The following is a 21,770-nucleotide window of genomic DNA, read 5'->3' as shown; positions in this document are numbered from 1 at the left end:
CGATGTATGAACGAACGCACACAGTAGTGAGTCGTGAGTGAGAGAAACAAACCACCAAAACTCAACCTAACCCCCCTCTTAAAAATCAGTAGTGGTGGGCAACGGAGCCCCTAACCCGTGGTGGCTGTAAAAGATGTAACACAATTCTAAGGGAATCACGAAACCGAAGCAATTTATTTTTATAATTAGAAACGAAAGCGTTAGTGAGAAAGCGGGAAAGTGAAGAATGTGTAGAGATTTCTATGCCAGGATATGATGTAAAACGAACTGAGAACCAGCAGGGGTAGGTGTGTAAGGGAAAGGGTGACATCGACGGTGGAAAAAGAAGGAAGAAGGAAATGTTTCGTTTTTTGTAGAAGAAAAGAAGAAAGAGAGAGAACGAGAGGAGGATACCGCCTAAACAGAGGATTCGCACACTTCTCCTGGAAAGCCAAATATACTACAGAATATAAGACACCAATATGCCGTGAAAACCGTGTCAAAATGTGCAATAATAAAATGGCCACTGGAAAATCGAACCACGCGGAACAATGGAACGATAGAATGACCGGGACGATCCTGTTTCTGGAGCCTGGATTAAAAAGGAAGCGTGCAGGTAGATAGTATACACCAAAATAAACAGTAAAGGAAGAAACAACCACATAAAAACCCCGGAAGCAAATAGTGAAGACTCATTTCCTTTCAAAAAAAAGGATAAAACGAAATTAAGTGGAACTTGAAGATGAGAATATGACTTAACCTAACCTAACCGGTCCGCGAGAGAAACAATCGCAATAGAACGAACGTATATATTTACTCCAATCAAGCCTCCCAGTTATTTCGTTCCACTTCTTCTCCTCTTCACGAGAGTAGTCGATATTTAAACACACGTGCAAAACAAAACAAGGCAAAACACACATGCATAGCGCCGCCAAACCAATAATAATTAGCTGCATCAATCTGAAGTGCATCAATAAAAGAGTAAGAGCGTGAAAAAGCGAAAAAAATGCATTAATAATCAACTGTATTGTGAAACAAATTAGCTTCAAACAAAAACAAAACACAAAAATGAAAAGAAAAAACAGAAAAAAACGATCGTCAAACGCAGTCAAGCGACGCTGCACACTATTCAAAACAATACACAAATCAATATATATATCTCACAGAACAGTTTTGGGTTGTGTTTGCGATATATATATAAAAAAAAATATATATTTAGCGTAGAAGCAAAGAGGAAGTCTCTTCTGTAAGTTATCCTTAAATGGTGAAAAAGAAAACTGTGCTTAGAGCAAGAAACTGAGCAAAACTTGAAGGCATAGGAATACCAGAACCAGGCAAACTGACATTCTCGAATGCAACATGTAATTTGTATAAAAGAGGAACAAGCTAAACTGTGCAAAATGAGGAGGAAAAAAAGTGAAAACAAAAATATAGAGTTCTGTATTATAACTTTGCAAGTTTAAATTTGTTTTTCTTTCCACAGCTAATCGTTTTTTGTTGGCGATGGAAAACGGTTTAATAGTCACGTTTTATACAATTTTACTTTTATTAGGGAGTTTTTATTTTCACTTTTGTCTTTTCTAATGTTTGTTCTGTGATTTTGTGTGTGTTTTGTTCTCTTTCTTTCTTTCTTAACTATTTTCTTCCTTGCTTTCTTTGCTTTACATCGCGCTTTACATTCCTTGTTATACTTGTTTTGCCGTTTGTTGATGTTTTTTGTTGTTGTTGTTGTTGTTGTTTTTGTTTTGGTTAATTATTTACAGTGTGCTGTAATGCACGGGTTGCACACGAAACTTACTTTCATTTACATTTAGTCAGCTTGAATTCACTAAGAAATTATTCGCCCTGAACCGCATACGGTTGCGCGTATGTGTGCGTTGCATAGCTTTTATATGTTACAAAAAAAACAAGAAAAAAAACCAAAGAAGATGGAAGATGTAACGCACTTACATAAAAACAAAAAAAAAACACACACGCACGCACGCAAGAATAGGAGATACACAAAAGAAACAAAAGTTGCACAAAGAAACAAAAAGGAAAAGAAACTATATAAACGAAAACATTTTTTTTCTGCAAATTTTTGTTTGGCAAAACAAGATCCATTTTATCATAAGGAGAGAGAAAGAAGGTGTAAATTATCATCATCATGATTGCATCTTCTTCGGTTCACTCTAACTAAGTAACAAAATTAAATAAGCTCCTTTTCGCATTCCGCGTACGGAGAGGACATTCCGGTTCGTTGTTGCTCATTGAAGTACAGCTTCCTCGACGGTTCAATTACTAGGAACGGCGGCAGAAAACGATTATCCGTATCGCGTACTAGCACCGAGCGTTTGCCGTGATACAGTTAATGGTTTTCCACCGACCGGACGACGACGACGACGATGTATCTTAAATATCTGGTTTTTGTTTAAACTTTTCCCTAACTTATCTATCGTTCTCTTTCGTTAGCACTTAGATGCTTAGATGAGCCCCAAAAACCTTAAGTAGGACTCAATATAACTATATATCTGTGCCGCTTTTTCATTCTTAGGAACATTAATCCGTTCGTGGAGGGGTTTTTTGTTATTTAAAGGAAAGGATGGTAGGATTAAAGGGAAACAAACCAGAGGGTATGAGTTTGGGGACTGTCGAGTGTAGTCGCTTGGTGCCGCCACACACGTCTTTTTGCCAGCTTCATGGAAGACACGCACGCAGAGTTTTTGTTTTTTTTTGCTGGAACTTGAGTTTTGTGATCCACAAAACACCCAATCTTTGTAATCAGAGCCTCTTTCTAGCGACGACGACGACGACAAACAGAGACAAACACACATCAATCCTGTCCGAGTGGGGGGGATCGGTTTTCTATTATTTCATACGTAGCGCAACACTAAACATTCCCTTATCATTCGTGTCGCCCTAATAATCGTAATAATCTAAGCTTCTTTGGATATTCTGTCGCTCGAACACGCTCCGTACTTCGCCATTTTTTAATCTCCATCTTTTTGTTTCGTATTGTGGTTGTTTTTTGTTATAATTTTAAGGAACAAACTAAAGCAAATGAGACCTAGAAAGTATAGGGGCTAGTGTTGTTCTGTTTGTGTGTGTGTGTGCGTCTGAAAAAGAAAAAAGGCCCGGAAAAACAAGTGTGAAAAGTTCTTCGTCGAACAACACCAACACATTCCTGAAACACACACACAAACCCGACGTATTGGAATGTTACATTACGTTTGCTTCTTTATGTACAACTCCACCTTCTTGGGAGGGGTTTCGACTCCTACTCCTTGCCCTTTCACAATGGTTAAAACCGGGATGTAAACGATTCCATCCGTCGCAAGCATTGCATTTGGTGGCTGCACCCTTGAATCTGAATTTTACCACCCATTACTTGTTGGTATACATTGACTTCTGAGCGACTCCACATACTCCAAAGTTCCAGAGTTCGAGTTCCCTCTACTACATCTCTTATCAAACTAATCAAACTACGTATGGAGCAGCATATTACGCATGTATGTATCTCATTGTGACTATATTAGCGCTAGCACTTTTCCCCGTTTCATTATTACTATTCCGTTCCGATTGTATCCGTATGCAAAAAACAAAAAAACCCGACGATACTTACTAGCATTGATTGTGTTCGTCTCTGTGCGTATACACAGGTGCGTATGAACCGTATAATCCACGCCCGGCGCACCCGTTGGCTGATATGTGGGATACGTGATCCGGTATGAAATCCTGACTCACTGCTCAGTGCAGGTAACCTGCCATCTGGGGTTGTTCCGAACGGTCCACCGCCATCGTCGTTGTCGGGGACCAAACGCAAGCCCGTCCGTGCGGTCATTCCTGCTTGATGCTGGACCCGGGTGTGTGGGGCTGATGGTGGTGATGGTGCGGCGCATAATGATGTCCACCGGTACCACCGGACGCGGACGAAGGTGAGGATAGACCCGGTACGAGACTGGCGGGAAATAGTTCTCCACTGGCGGACGAATGCGTCGGACTGTCCATACCGTTGGGTGGGTTTATTCGTTTCTCCTTCTGCCGGCGGTTACAGAACCATACGCGGACAACTTCCTTCTCCATGCACAGGTTATCTGCCAGGGTGGAGATCTCTTCGCTCGTCGGCTTGCAGTTGACGAGGAACGCTTTTTCGAGCGCCACCCGGACGGAGGTTTCGATTGAGGTACGCTTCTTGCGCCGTCGGCCCATCGTTTCCGGTGTGGCCATCGTGTTGGACAGGGCGGCTGGACTGAAGATGCGTCTGTAAAGTGGAATGTTTTGGGATTAGCGTCACTTGTGGAGATAGTAAATGCTGGGATGAATCTGATTCAGAATCTTGAGATCTCTTAGGGGTCTTAAACTTGAAAAGAATCTTGAATATCTTCTGAACCTTCTTAGGTTTGTGAGATTCTTCCCTCAAGAGATAAGATCTCTTAGACATACAAGATTCCTTGAACACACCACCACCAGTACTATGTACACTTACCCGCCAGGATTGGAGATACTACTGTCCGCATCCTCAAGCCATTTCTGCAACAGTGGCTTTAGTTTGCACATGTTCTTGAAGCTCAGGTTGAGTGCCTCGAACCGGGAGATGGTTGTTTGCGAGAAGTCATTACCGTACAGCTTCCCCATGGCCAGCCCGACATCGCCCTGCGTGAAACCTAGCTTTATCCGTCGCTGCTTGAAGGTTTTAGCGAACTGTTCCAACTCTTCCAGATCGGTCGTCTCTTCGGGCGACGGTTCCAGGGCACGTGGTGCAGCGGAATGTTTCTGTAGCTGAGGCGTATGTGCACCGGAACCGGGAGTGGAAGGTGTTAGGATGCCACCCACATTCATCTGGCTCACATTGGGAGGTGTCGTTTGGCTCGCACCAAGCATGGTGCCCGTTTGTGTGGAATGATGATGTAGGCCCGGACTCCCGGAGGGACTGTGCAGTGGAGAGCTGGTCGCTGTGGCGCCCGGTGTTGGTGTGGAGCTGGTCGGTTTCAGTTGCTGCTGTTTCTGCAGTGCCTGTAACTGTGCGACGGCTTGCTGGACCTGAGACATAGAGAGAGAGTGGAGAGAGAGACGAAGTCGAGTCGTTAGACGAGGTTTGAGGAGGTGATTAAGTTGGTCGATTCTTTAGACGAAAGCCATGCCAAACAGCGAAGCAAACTTAGTGACCTGCATCGATGTTCGAGATACGGTCTGTTGTCCCTCGCTGATGACGGCAGCAGTAGCAGCACTACCGTTGGTGATAGACTTGCTACTGGGAGACCGAGTTCCACTCGTACATTCATTGCCAGACCCAGTGACGGAACAGCTTTGTGTGGGAAAGCTTAGACTTAGCTGTAACCCAATCCAGAAGGCGCGAAAAGTCGCGAATCGGAAGCATTAAAGAGAACAACGAACAAACATTGGTTTTGTCCTACAGAAAACACAGTTCCATTTTCTAGGATTTTGTGTGATAAAATGTGTACCTGATTTTGCATGAGGAACTGGGCAGCAGCCTGAGCCTGAGCGGTGGCCGCCGCAGCAGCATTCCCATTCGCACTGGCCGCACTTCCTTGCACCTGGAGCAGCATGTACTGCTGCAGCTGCTGTTGGAGGGAGGCTTGCTGTGCTTGAAGTGCCTGCTGAAGCATACCGATGTCCTGCCCGGACAGACCGGCCAATCCACCCAGCCCGAGCTGATTCTGCAGGAACAGCGAACTAAGGGGCAGATGGTTCTGAAGGGCAGCCAGGGCAACGCCTAAACCTCCACCCGGGACGGCACTGGAGGCCGGTGGCGATGGTGTCCGTCGTGATGAGTCCGTGATCTTTGGGTATTTTGGAGAAAAGAAATCGGGAAAGAAATGTTAATAATCAAACCGTTTTGTTGCAGCTAAATGTCTAACGGCTTACCAGATTGAGTGGCGTGGTTCGTTCCGGACGCTCGTTTGGAATAGGGCTGCTGAGGTTCTCGCGGTCACTGCCATCGTCACGATCGCTGTCGATATCGTCTGTTGGAGGGAAGGAAAAAAAATAGCAAAAGAACACACTATTAACACACTTTTCTTGATAATGACCTAGTTTTAATTGTTACTAGCAACAACAAAAAAAACAGGGGGAAACACCTAGGACAAACAGGCATTGTGTTGTGACGCACTTTAACGCCACCCGGTGTACAGGATTTAATAAATCTCAGTTCAAAGCCGTGCGCTGAATGGCATAAGGATAAAGGAGGGAACACACAAAATTGCATCATTAAGACGCTCTTGGGCCTGTTGCAATAAGGTGTTGCATTAAGACTTGTGTCAAGGACACGAGCTATTGTGTGAACGAGGTGAAGCTCCTTCTTTCGAGAGGGTTCGCCATCAAAACATTTGTACTTTGCGTTTGCTTGCAAATCGGTACTGATTTTTTTCACGCACCGAACGAACCAATCACACGACCGGGAAGAGGGTTAGAAAAAAAGCGTTATGCGACATATTGGAAAACTCCTTTTTCTGATTTTCCGGTGCGTCATACGCGGAAAGGATTCCCCTAAAGCGTGTGCGTTACGATAACGAAATGCATTTTTTGATCTACTGGCCTGGTGTGCCTGGTAAAGGGTCCAACATCAACCCCTTTTTCCCCGTTCGAAAGAAAGACACCCCGGGGGAAGAGAAAGTCTCTCTTAGGTAGAGTATAGCTTCTGCTTTATCTCATTCACTCTCCCTTTTTTCAAAATCCACTCATACGGACAGTAACATTCTGTACTCTTCCGCAAGCGTTTGCCAAAATCCGTTTCCTTACATTTTTAAGGGGACAATAAATAGAAAAAAAATGGAAAACATTATAACAAGGGCGTAACAAGCCAACATTAACAACACATCCATGTTATCGGTGGCCGGTGGAACACCAAAAAATGAAAAAGGGATGAAAGAAACTTCCAAGTTCAAGGGTGGTTTTTAGCCAACAAAATGACTTTTGTAACGTACAGCGTCATTCTAGCTAACCCCTTGTTGTTGTAGGTCAGTGAAGTAAAAAAAGAATATAATGTAGCAAGTATTCTTGCTTTGGAAACTAGGTCATATAAAATTATATTCGAAAAAAAGAAACGATTAACGGTTACTGAACATTAATCGAAAAACGAAAAACTTATCACAAGCGACGAACCCCCGATAAAGGCGCACTGTGAATGTATTGCTTTGGATGCTGATGATTGTAATGATTTATGTAATTAAAAATACAATAAAAATCAGTTTCAAGTATTTGAAATCCACGAGAGGATTTATGGATTTATGGACCATGTCCCATAGTGGTGGTGGTTTTTCGAGCTGTAACGAGGGTTAAATCGAAACACATTTAACAAACGATTTTTGATCCAAAGCTTAAACATTAAAACGTTGGTCAAGTGTGAAGGGAAAAAGTTTAAAAAATCTATTTTACTGCACTGCTAGGGTGTATATTTGTGTGTAGAGTCATGACATGAGAAGACAACGCGTTGCAAGCATCGTATCGGACAAATCAACGGTATTGTTTTGTCAATTATCCAAACCGATGTTACCCATGAACAATTCCACAATTTCCGAATCGTTTCCACCCAATGGCAAGGGTTGACAAGACGGCACGTTTTTGGGGTGGTACACCCGAATGTCGTCTCACTAACCCGTTTGGATTCTCGTTTTGAACTGCAGCCTGGATGGGGTTAAACAGAAATTAAAAATTATAACGTGAATTATGGGTTTCAAACCAAACCAGCAGCCAGCCGATTCGTACGGTCGATACCAGGTCGATACAGGCATAAACGACGAGAGGTCGGTATAATTGATTACTGCTAGAGAAATGGCGCAACTGCAACGATGCTGCACACCATTTCGAATGCACCCGGAGGATGTGTCACAATCGCTCGGGACTCACGCGACTCCGAGAAGGTGATTGATCGGTATCGGAATCACACTCTGCCAGCCAAGCAGCAATAATGATTACAAAGGGGCAAACGCACAAACGCTTACCCACTGATGATATCGTGCAATTAGACGGTGGAGGAGGGTGTTTCACAAAAGGATGAAAATAAAAATGGGCAAAAATTAAATTTCAAAATTTATGACAACCCAAAAATATTTACAAAATCCCACCCCTGCTCGGGATGGAATGAAAAAAGGGGTTAAAAGGCACAGCTGAATGCGCTTTTTACGCACGCAACACCAGCATTGTTTGTAAAAACTTGCAACAAATTGCATGAAATTTGTTGCTAACGTAAAATGAGGAATGATTGATTTTTTTTCTCTTGTCGTTGTTGCTGTTTTCTGGTTGATTGCTGGATGAGTCGGACACATAACGGGGTTGTTCGATGTAACGGCTGATGGTGACGCCGTTCCGATAAGCTTGGGAGCAAATGGGAGAAGAACGAAATGGAGGGGAAAAGCTGGAAGAAATGAAGATGGAGACCACTCCAAAGGAGGTCTTACCATATCGAGAGACCAGAACAGGGCCGTCCTTTTCCCGGTTCAGCTCGGCTGGGAATGTCGTTTATGTTTTGTATGGAGTTTTTGTTGTTTTGTTGGTTTGCATATCTTTTACCATCATTCGAATACTTGTCGTATGGTACTAGATTTTCAATCCCAATGTAAAAATAATTTCCCATTCCGAAGAGAAGTATAATATAAAACTGAAGTCATCAGTAACTCTAGAATTTTTTAATCTTATTAAAATGATTTTTAAAATGTCCCAAAATATGTAATTATTTAAACTAGTTGGGGTATCTTATTCACGCAATTTCGTTGTAGAATAATAAAGAATATTCTGAAAGAGTTTATTTTTTTCCTACAAAGCCACTCGAAACGAGAGGAGCTTTTCACCCAACATTATTTTAAGAGCAAACAGATGCAAAAGAAAAGACATAAGTCCGTATGGAGTGCATTTGATTTTTCCAAAAGTGAACTCGTTTAAGGTAAAACAAATGTGTATGCAAAAAAGAATTCTACCAACAAAAAAACCCCAATGTGCTCAGCTGCCCAGCAAGCCCATCGTATCTTGCTGTCGGTTTTCTTCACCATCCGGTGATAAAGGTGATGATGAATATTTGATATCACGAAAGTATGAATTTTTATTGCAGCATTGATTTTTGCTCTTCCCAACTTCAACCAGCAATCGGTGGACCAAGAACGGCATCAGTAACAGTACCCTTGCACAGCTTCATTGATATTCATCACATCGAATGTGCTTCCGTTTTCTAAATCCTAAATCCATACCGAGCTGTGCTGACCGCATCAAAAACTGAGTGGAAACAAAAATCAAAAACGATCGGCGCGATTCCATTCCGACTTGGGCCCCTTGGTGGTGGTGGCAAGTGGTGGTGATTTTTCTTTTGCATAAATTTTGAATAATAAACTCACCGGACACGGACACACAGAAGTAGGCAATCGGAAGTTCTCAAAAACCACTTCCATTGCCGTTTTCTCGTACAGTAGCTTCACGTGCAAAGTGACCAGCAAACGTTGGATCCTCTTTCCCATTTCCACACGGTGGCACATATGCAGTGAACCATAAAATTGTATTGTACGAAGTGTGAAAAGATTTAAATTTCATCCCTCGTCCACAGGATATCACGTTCGTATGCAAACTGTGTGTGTGAAACCACTCCGGTCAAACTCACTGGCCGGCCACTACTGACCAGTAGTGCGCTTGCCAGCTGCTACCCCTTTTTGCTAGAGGAAAGAGAAAAGAGGGATGCAAAATTCACCCCTTTTGCGTGAATGACCTTTTTCCGACAAGCGGGCTTGTGTGAGTGTGTGTGTGTGGGGATTGATCTTTAACAACGGACTGGTCCAGATGGTCACAATCACGAGTAGCCGGGAAAAACATCGGTCGATGTGGTGTATCGGTTGTAAAAATTGCACCAAAATCCCATTAATTTTCCTTTAAACTTGACCACGGAATTCGATTGTTCGATGATGCCCCTAGCACTGCTCCGTAGGATAATCCTCTTTCGTCACATAATGAAGTTGGTTCATATATGATCCTATCACGATGGCGCACGTGGAAAATTTGAATTTTCCATCACACCAAAAACCCAAGCGAGGGTGCGTTTGTGTTTACATCCCATTTTCCACCGAATGGAAGGATAAAAATGGGAATTTTACATTTTTCACGGTCCAATGAACCATTCAACCAACGGGCTTGTGGTTTTCCCCTTTTTCCGCACCCCAACTACAAGGGAGTTTTTGCCATTTAGGGAAAGATTTTACGCTATTTGTAAATTGAATCGTTCCCCAAAAATGTATTGTCCGTCCTGGGCCTTTGTCTGGTAAGTTCATTTGTCTTCGTCGCGCTATTTATCCTGTTTTTCCGGGTGAGAATGGAATGCTAAACATGGTACATTTTGACAACTGCCGTTTGATCGTCCACACAAGACAAGGCCGGAAGGAAAAGAAAGGGGGAAAGAAGGAGAGTTGTTGGGGAGCTCGTGAAAAAGCGTGACGGTACGCTAATTGGAACTGAGCTGCAGTCGCATAAAATGATGCTTAAATATGGCCATAATGAAGAAAAATGATCTCCACTATTGTAATTACAATTATTACACACAACCAGACGCACGTTTGATGACGAACATTTTGCCGCGGTCGGAACAGAATACGGGTCTTTTTTTTCCTGCGCTCTTTCGAAAGGCCTCTTTATTGCTACCGCGCACTTATTTGTGCGGCACATCGAGAGAACATCCCTGCTGCTCCCCACCCAAAAGGACCACCGGACGGAAGGGAGATCTGTGGGGAATGATACTTTCCCAGAATGTTTAATGTTTTTCGGCGTGGCGGGAGATTATTCGTTCTTTCTTATTTTTTTTGTTTTTATTGCCAATTTATGCAACTTCCCCGAAGAAGTTCGTGCCTTCCCATCCATCGGAGTCGGAGTTCTGAGAATCGCGAAATCATTACACACCACTACTACCGTTTATCAACTGACTCTTCTCCTCCTCCCCTCCCCCCCACCTTTGGGGGGGTTGAATCGCCGGGAAAAGCGAGATGAATCAACCTCTCTTCGAAACGGTAAAAAGGGAAATAGCACAAAAAGGGTATCATTTGCAACCAACAAAAAGGCGAAGAGAGAGAAAAAGGAAAAATCGCAGCAAAACTATCAAATCATCCCCACACACACACACACACACACACACACACAGGGGGGCCAGAACAGCACAGAAGTCGTGATTTGAAATTTCAATTAAAACCATTTTTATTGCAATTAAATTACACCCCCGGAACGGGGAGAATGAGGCACATTTCCCGTGGCCATGGTATAACAAAAATCCCGCCAAGAATCAAAATGGACGAGCCGTTTCCTTCTTGCCGCCTTCTCCCGCGGTGGATGGCGAAACGGAATGAAAGCAACCATCAACCATCAACCATCATAAGACATAAATCCCGCACAGATCTCGTGTGTGTGTGTGTGTATTTGTGTGCGGCTCTCGGCAGTCGAGTGGCGCCGCTTTTGATGAATTGTGGAATGTCCGCGTACGGAACGATCGCGATTGGTTCGTGCACCGTTCTGTACCAACAGCCGTATTCAAATTACACAAATAAAAAAAAACATCAAAAATTCAACCCCTTTTTCATTCTGCTGCTGTCATCATTACAACATAATAAAGGAGAACGTTTTTGCTTTTTTTAAAAAGCGAGGATGTTTAGGGTGTTTCGATGTGGTGATGTTTGATTAGGCTAATTACACCTCAACAGGTTCGGGGATTTTTTGTTATCCCTTTCTTTGTATTTGGAAAATTTGGTTTTTCACCGTAACCCAACCCCTATTCAAGGGGGAAGAAGAAAAAAAAAACACGGGGTTAAATTTAAATATTTTGATTCACTCAACAACTCGGAATGGAATGTTAAAAAAGGACGAATTGCGTAACGAAATGAGAGTAGAGAGAAAATTATAAGGGTAGTTTTGGTGGTGTTAGTTTAAAAAAATAGCAACGAAAGGGAGATGTCTCATTTGAATTGCACCACGAAACCCTTGTGCGCAACGAATAAAAAAAAGGGTTCCCCGAATCGTACTTTTAAGCACGGGGGTACGATTCCGGTTGAATAAATGCATATTTAATGGGACTCTAGGACGGAAAGGAGATGAACGAAAGTAAATAAGGTTGGCAATTTTTTTTTGCCTGCTACTTGTTGTATCCCTTTGAAGCAGAGAGGGTCGGTTTGTTAGGAAGTTATAAAATGAAGTCCTCCACCGAAGGTAAGGTAAAACCAGACTCGTTTGTGGGTTTGATGGGAGCCATGCTCATAAATTAACCCTTTTTTTGTGGATAGGACGATAATACACACTGGAAGTTGTGAAGTTCCGGGATGGGGGAAAACTGTTTTCCGATGATTATCATTCAATCGCATTAAAATAGCGCACTTTATTACACTGATCGCCCTCCGGGGCGACAAAAACCCATCCAAAAACAGGTGAATAATTGAGAAGGGGACATTTAAATATTTAATTAATTATCGCAAAATGAAGTGGTCGAAACGGGGGGTATTTATTATCATTGTTAAACAAAATGATTACAGAAGTGTTTGCATCTTCCTGATATTCGATTTGAGAATGTAAGAAAGTGAGGTTTATTTTGTTTTGTTTTTTTGTTTTTTTTTCGGGCAAAAGATTACAACACCATCTGCAGAACAGGTGCGCTGTATTGTGATGAGGACAGTTTACGGAAAATTTCCCTTTCAAAATACACGTTCGTGATAGTGAAGCATGCCGGATTGTTTTCAAGGCCGGCAAAAAGGGAAAAAACCCGCGTCTTCAAAGCTTCTCCATTCCTTTGTTAGACACGTGTCCTTGTGCCAGGTAGAGCCGTGGTGTTAAATGTCAACCACAAACGACGAAACGGACAGTAAGATAGCTGAGAAAAGTCAAAGATTACACCGCTCGAACCCTTTTGCTTCGTGCACCAAAAATGGGGTTTACCGAGAAGTTTATATTTATATACCTATTCCCCAACAAACAAAAAAACCTAAAAGGACAAGAGAAGATAACAAATGTCTATAAAAGTTCGGAATCCCGGTGAATGCGTTTAGGACCTCCGCGAGAAAGCGTGTTAGGGATGGAAGGAAGAGGGACGAAAACCGATCGTAAAACTATTAACTAAGTGAGAAAATAAATCTTGATTCCCGGGGTTCGAGTGTTTGTCTTTCTGCGTCTTACCGTTGTCGCTTCCTTTTGCTTCGCTGGCACGAGCCATACGCGCGAGACAACATCATTGATTCATTCCCTAAAGCCTAAAGTTAGGCAATGTCTTTCTGTGTCTCCGCCATGTGACCCAGCCAGCACGCTTTCGTACAGAAAAAGGGTTTTTTTCTGGTGGTGGAGGTTTTAGAGTTTTAATCGTTAATTCACCCATCATCTTCACATTCTGTAATGGCTGGTAGCAGGCAGGCACATGCCATATGTCCTCGTCCTTTTTTGAGAGTAGGGTCCTATTGCTTGGTCCTGGTGTGCGGAAGGAACTTTTACGCAAGAGACAGACGAGAACAAAAAGGGGATATTAACATCACCATCACAATAAGAAAGATCGATCTTTCGAGTGATATTAAAGTTTCGTTTTTTCCCTTCTATATCCTTCCCTGAGGGATCCTGAGGATAGTTTTTCCCCACATTAAAACATGTGAACGTCGATCGAGCGTACAGCTACGATGATTACGATGATGCTAATGAAGTCGATAATCTTGGTCGTGTGCCAATCACGATGCGCCATACCCATCCTGTTTTTTTACCCCCTTCAGCCGAAACGTAAAAAAGGGGGTGAAAACCCCGAAGAGAAAGGGGTTTCGAGAGAGAGAGAAGCGATTAGGCTAATGAAAGGGAGGGTTTAAGGTATGTGTGTTTTTTTCTTTGGTTCTTTGGTTTAGGAAAATGCGATTCGGTGAACAAATCAATTGATTCGTTTCGTACCGAACGGTTTTTCAACCCCATCCGGTAAGTAATTTTGGGCACGCGCAACCGTTTGACGGCGTAAAATGGTGGTGTTTGCGCGCGCGGGATCCGATGATGGTGAGTTGCGGAGAAAAAAAAAGTATCATTTGGTGCAACGATCCTACCATTATTACTTACCATGCGAACGGGGTGGAGATGGTGATTTTGGTGTTTTTATGCTTAGATCTGTAACGAGCAGAAAGGAAGAGGAAGGAAAATATTAAAATGAGTAAAAACATTTTTTTCATACCGAATTTGTTTGAATGTCTAATAAAAAGGACGTATTTTTATGAACATTTTTGTCCTCCATCCGAATTGGTGAATTATTTACATGTCCTGCGTTATCGAGAGGAGTTGCTACGGGTTTCGTTATTGCAATAAATTAAAACGCAAGGGGACTGGACATCGTTCAGGACATCTACACGCTGCTGTATGGTGTAGGCAACACCCCCTTAAGCGCGAGTCCTGTGCTGCTTCAACAGTGCACATGTCAATATATTTTCATCTCAGCATCTCAGCCTCTCAACCCTCGGCGTTACTAAAGCCACTGAATTCTTCGTTCTTTTTTTTATAACCAAATGAAGGGCACACCTAATGCTGGTCACTAGAGGAACACATAAAAAGCAACCAACAACAAAAAAACAAGAAGAAACACCACTAAACTCGAAAAGAAGTGTTAGATTACCACCAGCAAAAGAACCGGGGACTCTGGTATGGCGAAGGGAAAAGAGAAGAAAGAAAACCCTGTGCGAAGGTGGACAACCCGGTGCTACACACCATCTGCGGTGTGTGTGTGCATGACTGCTGGAGAGTGAATACTGGTGACAGTATTAGGGCGCTATTATTTATACCCCGCCAGTCACACCGGTCAAACACCGGGCCCGGTCGATCCATTTTCTTCGCCCAAGCAACAACAAAAAAGAAACTCCAAGGGATGCTTTCGGGGATGAAAGGATCTTAAACACGACTCGTATATACATCTTCGGCGACGTGTCCATCGATATTTTATAAGGCCCCTGTCCAGTGCAAATGCAGCCAGGGAATAGTGTTGCGGACTTGCTGGCCGTTATTGTTCCCGGAGGGATTTTAGAAAACCGAAGAAAAAAAAAAAAGTTCGAACCCATGATGAGCTCGTAATGCTGATCAGAACGCACCACGATCCCTCTAATAAATAATTTGCCCGAAAAGGGAAACTAACTTTCCGGTCATCCCTTGCCCAACTCTGGCAGAATGTCCAATCGTACGTCTAAATATTTTTATGCAAATTGTACGGATGCGGTTTACGGAAGCGGATGGGGAGGAAACAAGGTAATGGAAAACAGGGGAAAGAACGTGGACATGGCCATGACAAATTCGGGGCCAAGGCACACTTTTGACCTTTCGTTACAAAAGGGTCTCTCCTGTGCGCATAATCGAAGGGTGTTCGATAGATTAAAGTTTAATTAATTATCATCCATCCATCCGGGGGTTGGAAAAATGGATGGTGAATTATTGCCGACAAGGTGTGTGACAGCGCACCGGGAAAAAAAACCTAACAAAAAGAAGCTTCTTTTTTATGCTTCCATTACAACCGAATAATTTTCTAAACAATTCTCTAGAGCTTTCCAGTTAGCTCAGCCGGCCAGAATCTGCACACTATTGTTGGCTTTTATTTATGGCCAGCTTATGCAAAGTCATGCACGGGGAATTGTCATTCGGAAGTGGGGCCAATGTTTTTTTTTTGTTTTTTTGGCAACTTGCAGCACGTATAAGGATGGCACAGTGTTTGATTGAATGTGCACAAAAAGTAAAAAAAAAGAATCATTAAACGGTTGCCTCGTGTTGAATTTATTTACCAAAAGCGAGCGTGCGTCCCTTTTTGTTGTTGTTGCAAAACCGTTTGACCATTTGAATATTTGTTGAGGCGTTCGTGAATGTGGCAAGGAGAAATGTAGAGAGAGAGAAAAAAATACGCCCCGCATGGAAAAGAACAAACATTTCCTTAGGTGGCGATGTTGGCCGTCTTTTTGCAGCCTTCGGTCGACGGGCGGTCCTCTACGTCCCGTTCGATGATGCTCATCGGTGTAGCCTTTTGTTTATGCAAATAAGCATGTGATTTTTCCCGTTCCGTCCATGCCGGTTGGAAAAAGGTGTCCAGGTGCATCGGACCTGACGGATGGATGGTAAGCGTTAAATGAGAACACATGCCTTGGCCTCGTCGAAGGGAGAAGTGCAAGGTGTAGTAACTGGTTTTCTTCTGCAGGTTTTTTTTTATTTAATTTTCCCTCTTAGCATGAAGCAGGCAAATGGCCGGGGGAGGGTGGTTCGGACCACCATTCCCATTTGCCTATTTTTGCCAAATATAGTTTTTCCGGCTTTTGCACCGTTCCGTCCACTTTAGGGACCGCCATGTCCAAGGGGAAGGTTAGAAACATCCATCTGCAGCTAATGAGCCTCACATTTACATTGGAAATGAGTTTGAGACGAATGTGAACGGATGGATGGACGTCACTACCCCGTGTACGTGTCTCTGTGTGTGGTATAACTACGAAAGCATTTAATTCGTGGCGTTCATTGCGCTCATTCTAATCTTTATCCGCTCCAAAACCGGTCCTCCGATAGCACGGCACGGCAAAGATTGCGACCATCTTTGCATTTGACCGAGAAGCAAAAGCAGTGAGTGAGCAAAACAGTAAGAAAACATAGTTCAAAAACCATTTCCCACCCAGCTTTATGAATATCGTCCAATTATACGGCAATTCGCAGCCCAATTGGCAGGGCGCTTTGCCTTATGGAACTCCCATGTTTGGCTCATTAGCCAAATTTAATTAATTGCGATCGGGGGCCCCCAAAAACACAGCCGCTTGACGACTGTTGACGCCTAAACATTTAGGTGCTTTGGTGTGTTAAACAAAAAGAAATTAAATAAATAAAATCTCAAGAACGAATGGCCCTCCCAGAGAGGGTTTGGTACGCGAGTACGCGTTAAATCATTAGAAGTCATCTCCATTTGATTATTCTTCGCCGTGTCCTTGAGAAACCGCGTGCCGCGTGGTCCAATTAGTAGGTTTTAGTTCTACAATTTTGCTGCGCTGCCTTGCCAACCCTGTGTGGGATGATTTGCGACGATTGCCTCCATTAATCAGCACGATTTATGCCATTTCTTCCTAGTACCTGGTGGCACGGTTTCGGGGTGGTGGATAATTGACGAAGAAGCTGCTAGGCCTGACGGCTTTGGGCGCATGATGATGTACCACCCCGTTATACAAACACACACACACAGTTCGTTCCCGTAATTTGCACCAATCGTCAATCTTGGCAGCTATTTGAAAGAAAGGTGAGAAATCCCTTTTTTCCCAAACGAGGACGAACCGATCACCGTGCCCTAGCGGGGAGGAGGTTGCAACCAATTGCTGTAGAAACTGCAAAATACTGCATCGCAACGCAAAAAAGTAGCGTTTAGCTGTAAAGCCAGTTCCATTGCTAGATTCTAGTTTTTGCTATGCATACGTGCACGCACTCGTAACCATTGCACCAAAGCGCATTTACAGCCCGCCGGGTGCAACGAAGCTTGGTAAGCAAATTTTTACTCCCTCCGTCCTTCCCTCAATGCTGCAGCAAACCCTCCCGCCCGAGCTTGGTTCGAAGGCTCCGGGCACATTTGTGTGTAATTCTTTTTGACTGCAATTAGGCGCTTCAATAATCCTTTTAATGCGCCTCACACAAACCGCGCTTCACAAACTTAGCCTCCCCTTCTTCCCCCCCCCCCCCCCCCGTCGCTCCCCCCTTCTACAGGTGGAGGGCCAAACCTCTCCCCTCTCCTCCCCGCTCCACGTAAGAGGTCCCCTGAAGCGGTCGTAATTATTATAATTAAAATAAAGTGAATAATAATTAATTAATGGGTTTTTCGTTTTGCACGCTGCGTGCTAATGATCTGCAAAAGGGTGGTGGCCAAACGGTTTACAATTGCGCGCCGGTGGTGGTGTTGTTGTTTGTTCGCTGTTCGCCCTTTCTTCTCGGTACCGTGCATTCAAGGCAGCTAGCCAGGGGAGACCTAGACCTATGATATGGTGTAGCTGCAGGTGGCGTTGCACAGGCTTACGCTCCATCACGCGTTAGCCGAGTGCCGAATGTAAACAGAAATGGTATGCCCCAAAATGCAAAACGTCTAAAGCATTTTTCGCGAATTGTGAAACCTGATTAGTCGTAAAGAAAAGGAAAAAGTGTCTCAAGAAGGCAAAACATCAGCTTTGTACCTGCTGCATTGGAGTGATTTCTTTCTGCTCACAGGAAATGGTTCGGATCGCAAAGCAATTTTAAAGCACGATAAGAATCTCGACAAGGAGAATCTTCTCCAAGAAAAAGGATTAAAACGAAAGCGAATCTGAAGTGGATGAAATTTCATCTTTTCAGCATTTTGAGAACATTAGGGCGAACGCCAGAATAGGAAAAACGCCATGTAAACAGGCCCATGTTCCGAGAGGGAAATTAGATGAGTCGCAAAAAGGAGGAACAAAAAATCATGTTCACCACGATAGCGATCTCGTCTCTTCAGTGTTGTGTCTTCATCTTCCTCCTTGTTTTTCTTTCCACTCTACACCTCGATCGATCAATATCGATTCCTGGGATAGCGAGAAATTTGCCTAGCAAAACAGCATTTCGAGCATTGTAACACAGCAAGGAACAAGCACAACGGTGGCGAATGGAAAATTGTGGGAGAACGCCTGCAGGTGAGTCCTTCAGCAAAGGAGCTCGTTTTGGGAAGGATGTTTGAAAAAAGCAAAAAGGAGGAAGATATTTTTTTTTATGTCTGAATCTTGGAGTGGAGTACTGGAGTTGGAAGTTCTTTACCTGTCCGTGTCCGTTGTGCGAAGGTGAGGATGAAATGTACAACAAGATCGAACAGATCGTACAGGAAGCAAAACAGAGCGGGTGTTAGCATACACCGGGACGATACGATTTTTCGTCTTGCCCTTTCCCTTGAATGTGGCGCAAAAAAAGAAGGAAAATCGAATATAATAAAAATAAAAATCAACCTTTTCGACAAAGCCGAACGGAACGGAACTATTGATTTCGGTGTGCTTTTCGGTACAACTTTCCCGACATTCCAAGGACAACCGGAGGGATGCACACACGATAATAACCATTCCCGTGGTAGCTTACATTAAGAAAAAAAATCGAACAAGGTAATGAAACCAGGATGCAATAGATGAAATAGAAGAGAAGCAAAAAAAAAAAACACAAAAAGGTTACGCATAATATCGGCAGTCCTTGGAGTGAGGAGTGCTTTTGATGTCGACATTGCATGGTTTTCTTACTTCTTGAAGAAAAGTGCATTATTTGCGTTTGCATTGAACGTTTTCGATTTTTCAGAGATTTGCGTCCCATTCTAGCGTATGATCGTCGTGTTATTGTGTTTTAAGGACGATAAATTATAAGAAAAGGTATGTAGAGCAGGAAATCAGTTTTTTCCTTCTTTGTTATTCAATTATATTACGACGAAAAAAATCATATGAAATTGGATTCTTCGTTTGAGATTAAGTTTTTGAATTTTATCTTCAAATATATATCCTCAATTTCTTCCATGAAACATTTTAGAATTAAAAACATTTTTTTATGATAAAAAAATATTTAACCAAGATCTCATAATAATGAATTCCTTAAACAAGAACAGACAATGCTCCGCAACTCCGCACTATGCACGTCACAGTGCGTCAAGTACATTCAAATAGCCTCAATAATCGCCTTCTAATCTCCCCAGCTCATTCACGATGGAAGTATTATTTGCATTCGATTGCTGCATGTGCCGCGGCGTGGCATGTTTCAAATACACCTCCATAAACACATCAGCACTCGATGAAATTTAGCTCTTTACGCCGATTAAGAAATGGTTTCGGGCTCTTAACTAGGCCGTTAGTACCTCAAACCTCAAGCTTTTACCACTCGACCAATGTCGTAATCTCCGGTACGTGCACGAATGGGGATTTTATCGCACCGTTTAGGTCACCACCTTCATTGGCACCCGACCACCACCTTCAGCAGCAGCAACCCCCGATCTTGGCTGCCTGTTGCCCCCTATCGATATCGGCGGAAGCACCTTATCGGTGTACCGTCTTCTGGCTGGCGCTTATCGTACGATCGAAGCACAAGTCACTAATGAGGAAATGTGTCACGATGGGAAGGCGCATACACACACACATCGGACACTCATCGGACACATCGAACACATCGGACACTAAAGCGGGTGGAGGAAAGGCGAGAAGTGGAAGGGACCGGGACTTACATCGTTGCGTGGGCGATGGTGTACGCAGCAGCTCCCGTTTGACGGAGTGATTATTGTTGTCCTCGCGATCGCTTCGTTCCCGGTGTTCGCGCTGTTCGCGTGCCGAAGCCCAGGACCGAACCTTCGACAGGACCATGCTGGCGACGCCGGTGGGCTGCGGTTCGCTGAGGTGGCTCGAGTTCGATGGTAACAATAGCATATCACAGTGTGCGGCACGACGTACCCGGCACCTACGGAGCTTCGGCGGACGTTGCTCGCCGTTTGTCGCAATTTTGTCCTGCACTAAAGCCCCCGGTGCCCAAGCACTAGTGAGCGTGAGCGGGTGGGGTTGGTGGGGTTTTTGGGGTTGGAAATTCGATGGAAAATTCGTCTAAACTACACACAAACACACGCACGCGTTGGTGCAAAACAACAACACACAGCACACTACTGCTCGTGATGGTAATTGTACTATTTCGGCCCCGATTGGCGGACAATCACATCCTTCGACCAGATGTGGCACACGAGCAACTTCAGCGCCACAATTCAGCACCGTCGCACGTGATACATCGCACAATCATTTGTGTCGCGCAGTGTACGCACAGTACGGCGTGAAAGCAAATGCAAGCAAAATCCACATTCAGATATGTTCACTTCACTACACCGCTTTATGGTAACCGAGTGGCTAACTGCACCGTTCGGGGGCTTTTTCTTCGGGGTTGCACAGGTTGTTTTGAAAATTGCACACGATACACGGGGTAAGGCAGCAAACAACACCTCAACAAATCCGGATATTTCGCTTTTGCGTGTTCACAACACAACCGTGTGCGCGATCCCGTGTGTGCTGCTATTTACGATGAGTTATACGCAATGAATGGATGGCACGCATCCGAACTGTTGGAGAGGTAAAAGAGATCTGATTTTTTTTACCACACTATCACTATGCTGTGTTGTACACCGATGGGCGCTATGTTGAAGCATAACACACACACACGCTAGTGCGCATTTCACTTCGCAAAGGGAGAGCGAGAGAACGAGCGCAGTTGTGTGAGTGCGAGAATCGCAGCGGCAACACGGCATATGGAGGGGAAAGAGCATAAATTAAACGCACCGTTAGTCTCTTTCGCTCGCACGCGCTCCAAGTTCGCTCGTTACGTTTGCACACACTCTCACGCAAAAAGGGACCGGTGCGCGAATGTGTTGGTGGTGTTGCGTATCGCAACACCGTAGAGTGGGGAAAAATCTTTAAAAAATAGGCGGAGACTATTTAAATTATTTAGTTTTTTAGTTTTTTACTGTGTTTTTTTATTTTTGTTTCTTTTTTTCCGAGTTTTTTTATTTACTTATTGTATGTTGTGTTTACATGGAGTTAGGTAGAATCATTTCGAAAAATCGTTTGATTATTAAGTCTGTTTTTAATTTAATATAATTTAAATTTGTTGGATTTAAAATAATTGTAATATGCATAACAAACCAAACATCAGATACAGCATTATACAATTTGTACTGATTTCTATAATAAGTAAATTTTCTTTTATCGAATATCAACTTTTTTATCGCAATTACTTCTTTTCAACCCCCATCAAGATACGAACAGGTATGGATGGAATTCCACTGTCCCTGCCCGTAAGCTCTAGTCCATGAAATTCGAAGGGAAATCAAGGGT

The 21,770-nt window shown here is 43.5% G+C and overlaps 1 protein-coding gene across 4 annotated transcripts in view; it reads right to left on the bottom strand.

Annotated features, from left to right (window-relative positions):
• Positions 1–2,974: 2,974 nt before the first annotated feature.
• LOC125763378 (lateral signaling target protein 2 homolog) overlaps positions 2,975–21,770 on the bottom strand; it is a 113,870-nt gene continuing 95,074 nt past the window's right edge. For all 4 annotated transcript variants that reach the window (XM_049426490.1, XM_049426492.1, XM_049426491.1 and 1 more), the window contains 5 exons: positions 14,002–14,049; positions 5,845–5,942; positions 5,421–5,759; positions 4,445–4,998; positions 2,975–4,219 (listed from right to left, as the gene is read on the bottom strand). In XM_049426490.1, the coding sequence (XP_049282447.1) occupies positions 3,796–4,219; positions 4,445–4,998; positions 5,421–5,759; positions 5,845–5,942; positions 14,002–14,049 (1,463 nt within the window). In that variant the 3' untranslated portion in view covers positions 2,975–3,795. The remainder of the gene's footprint in view (positions 4,220–4,444; positions 4,999–5,420; positions 5,760–5,844; positions 5,943–14,001; positions 14,050–21,770) is intronic.

Source organism: Anopheles funestus, chromosome 2RL (genome assembly GCF_943734845.2).
Source record: "Anopheles funestus chromosome 2RL, idAnoFuneDA-416_04, whole genome shotgun sequence".
Classification (NCBI taxonomy): domain Eukaryota; kingdom Metazoa; phylum Arthropoda; class Insecta; order Diptera; family Culicidae; genus Anopheles; species Anopheles funestus.
This window is presented reverse-complemented; position numbering and strand designations above follow the sequence as displayed.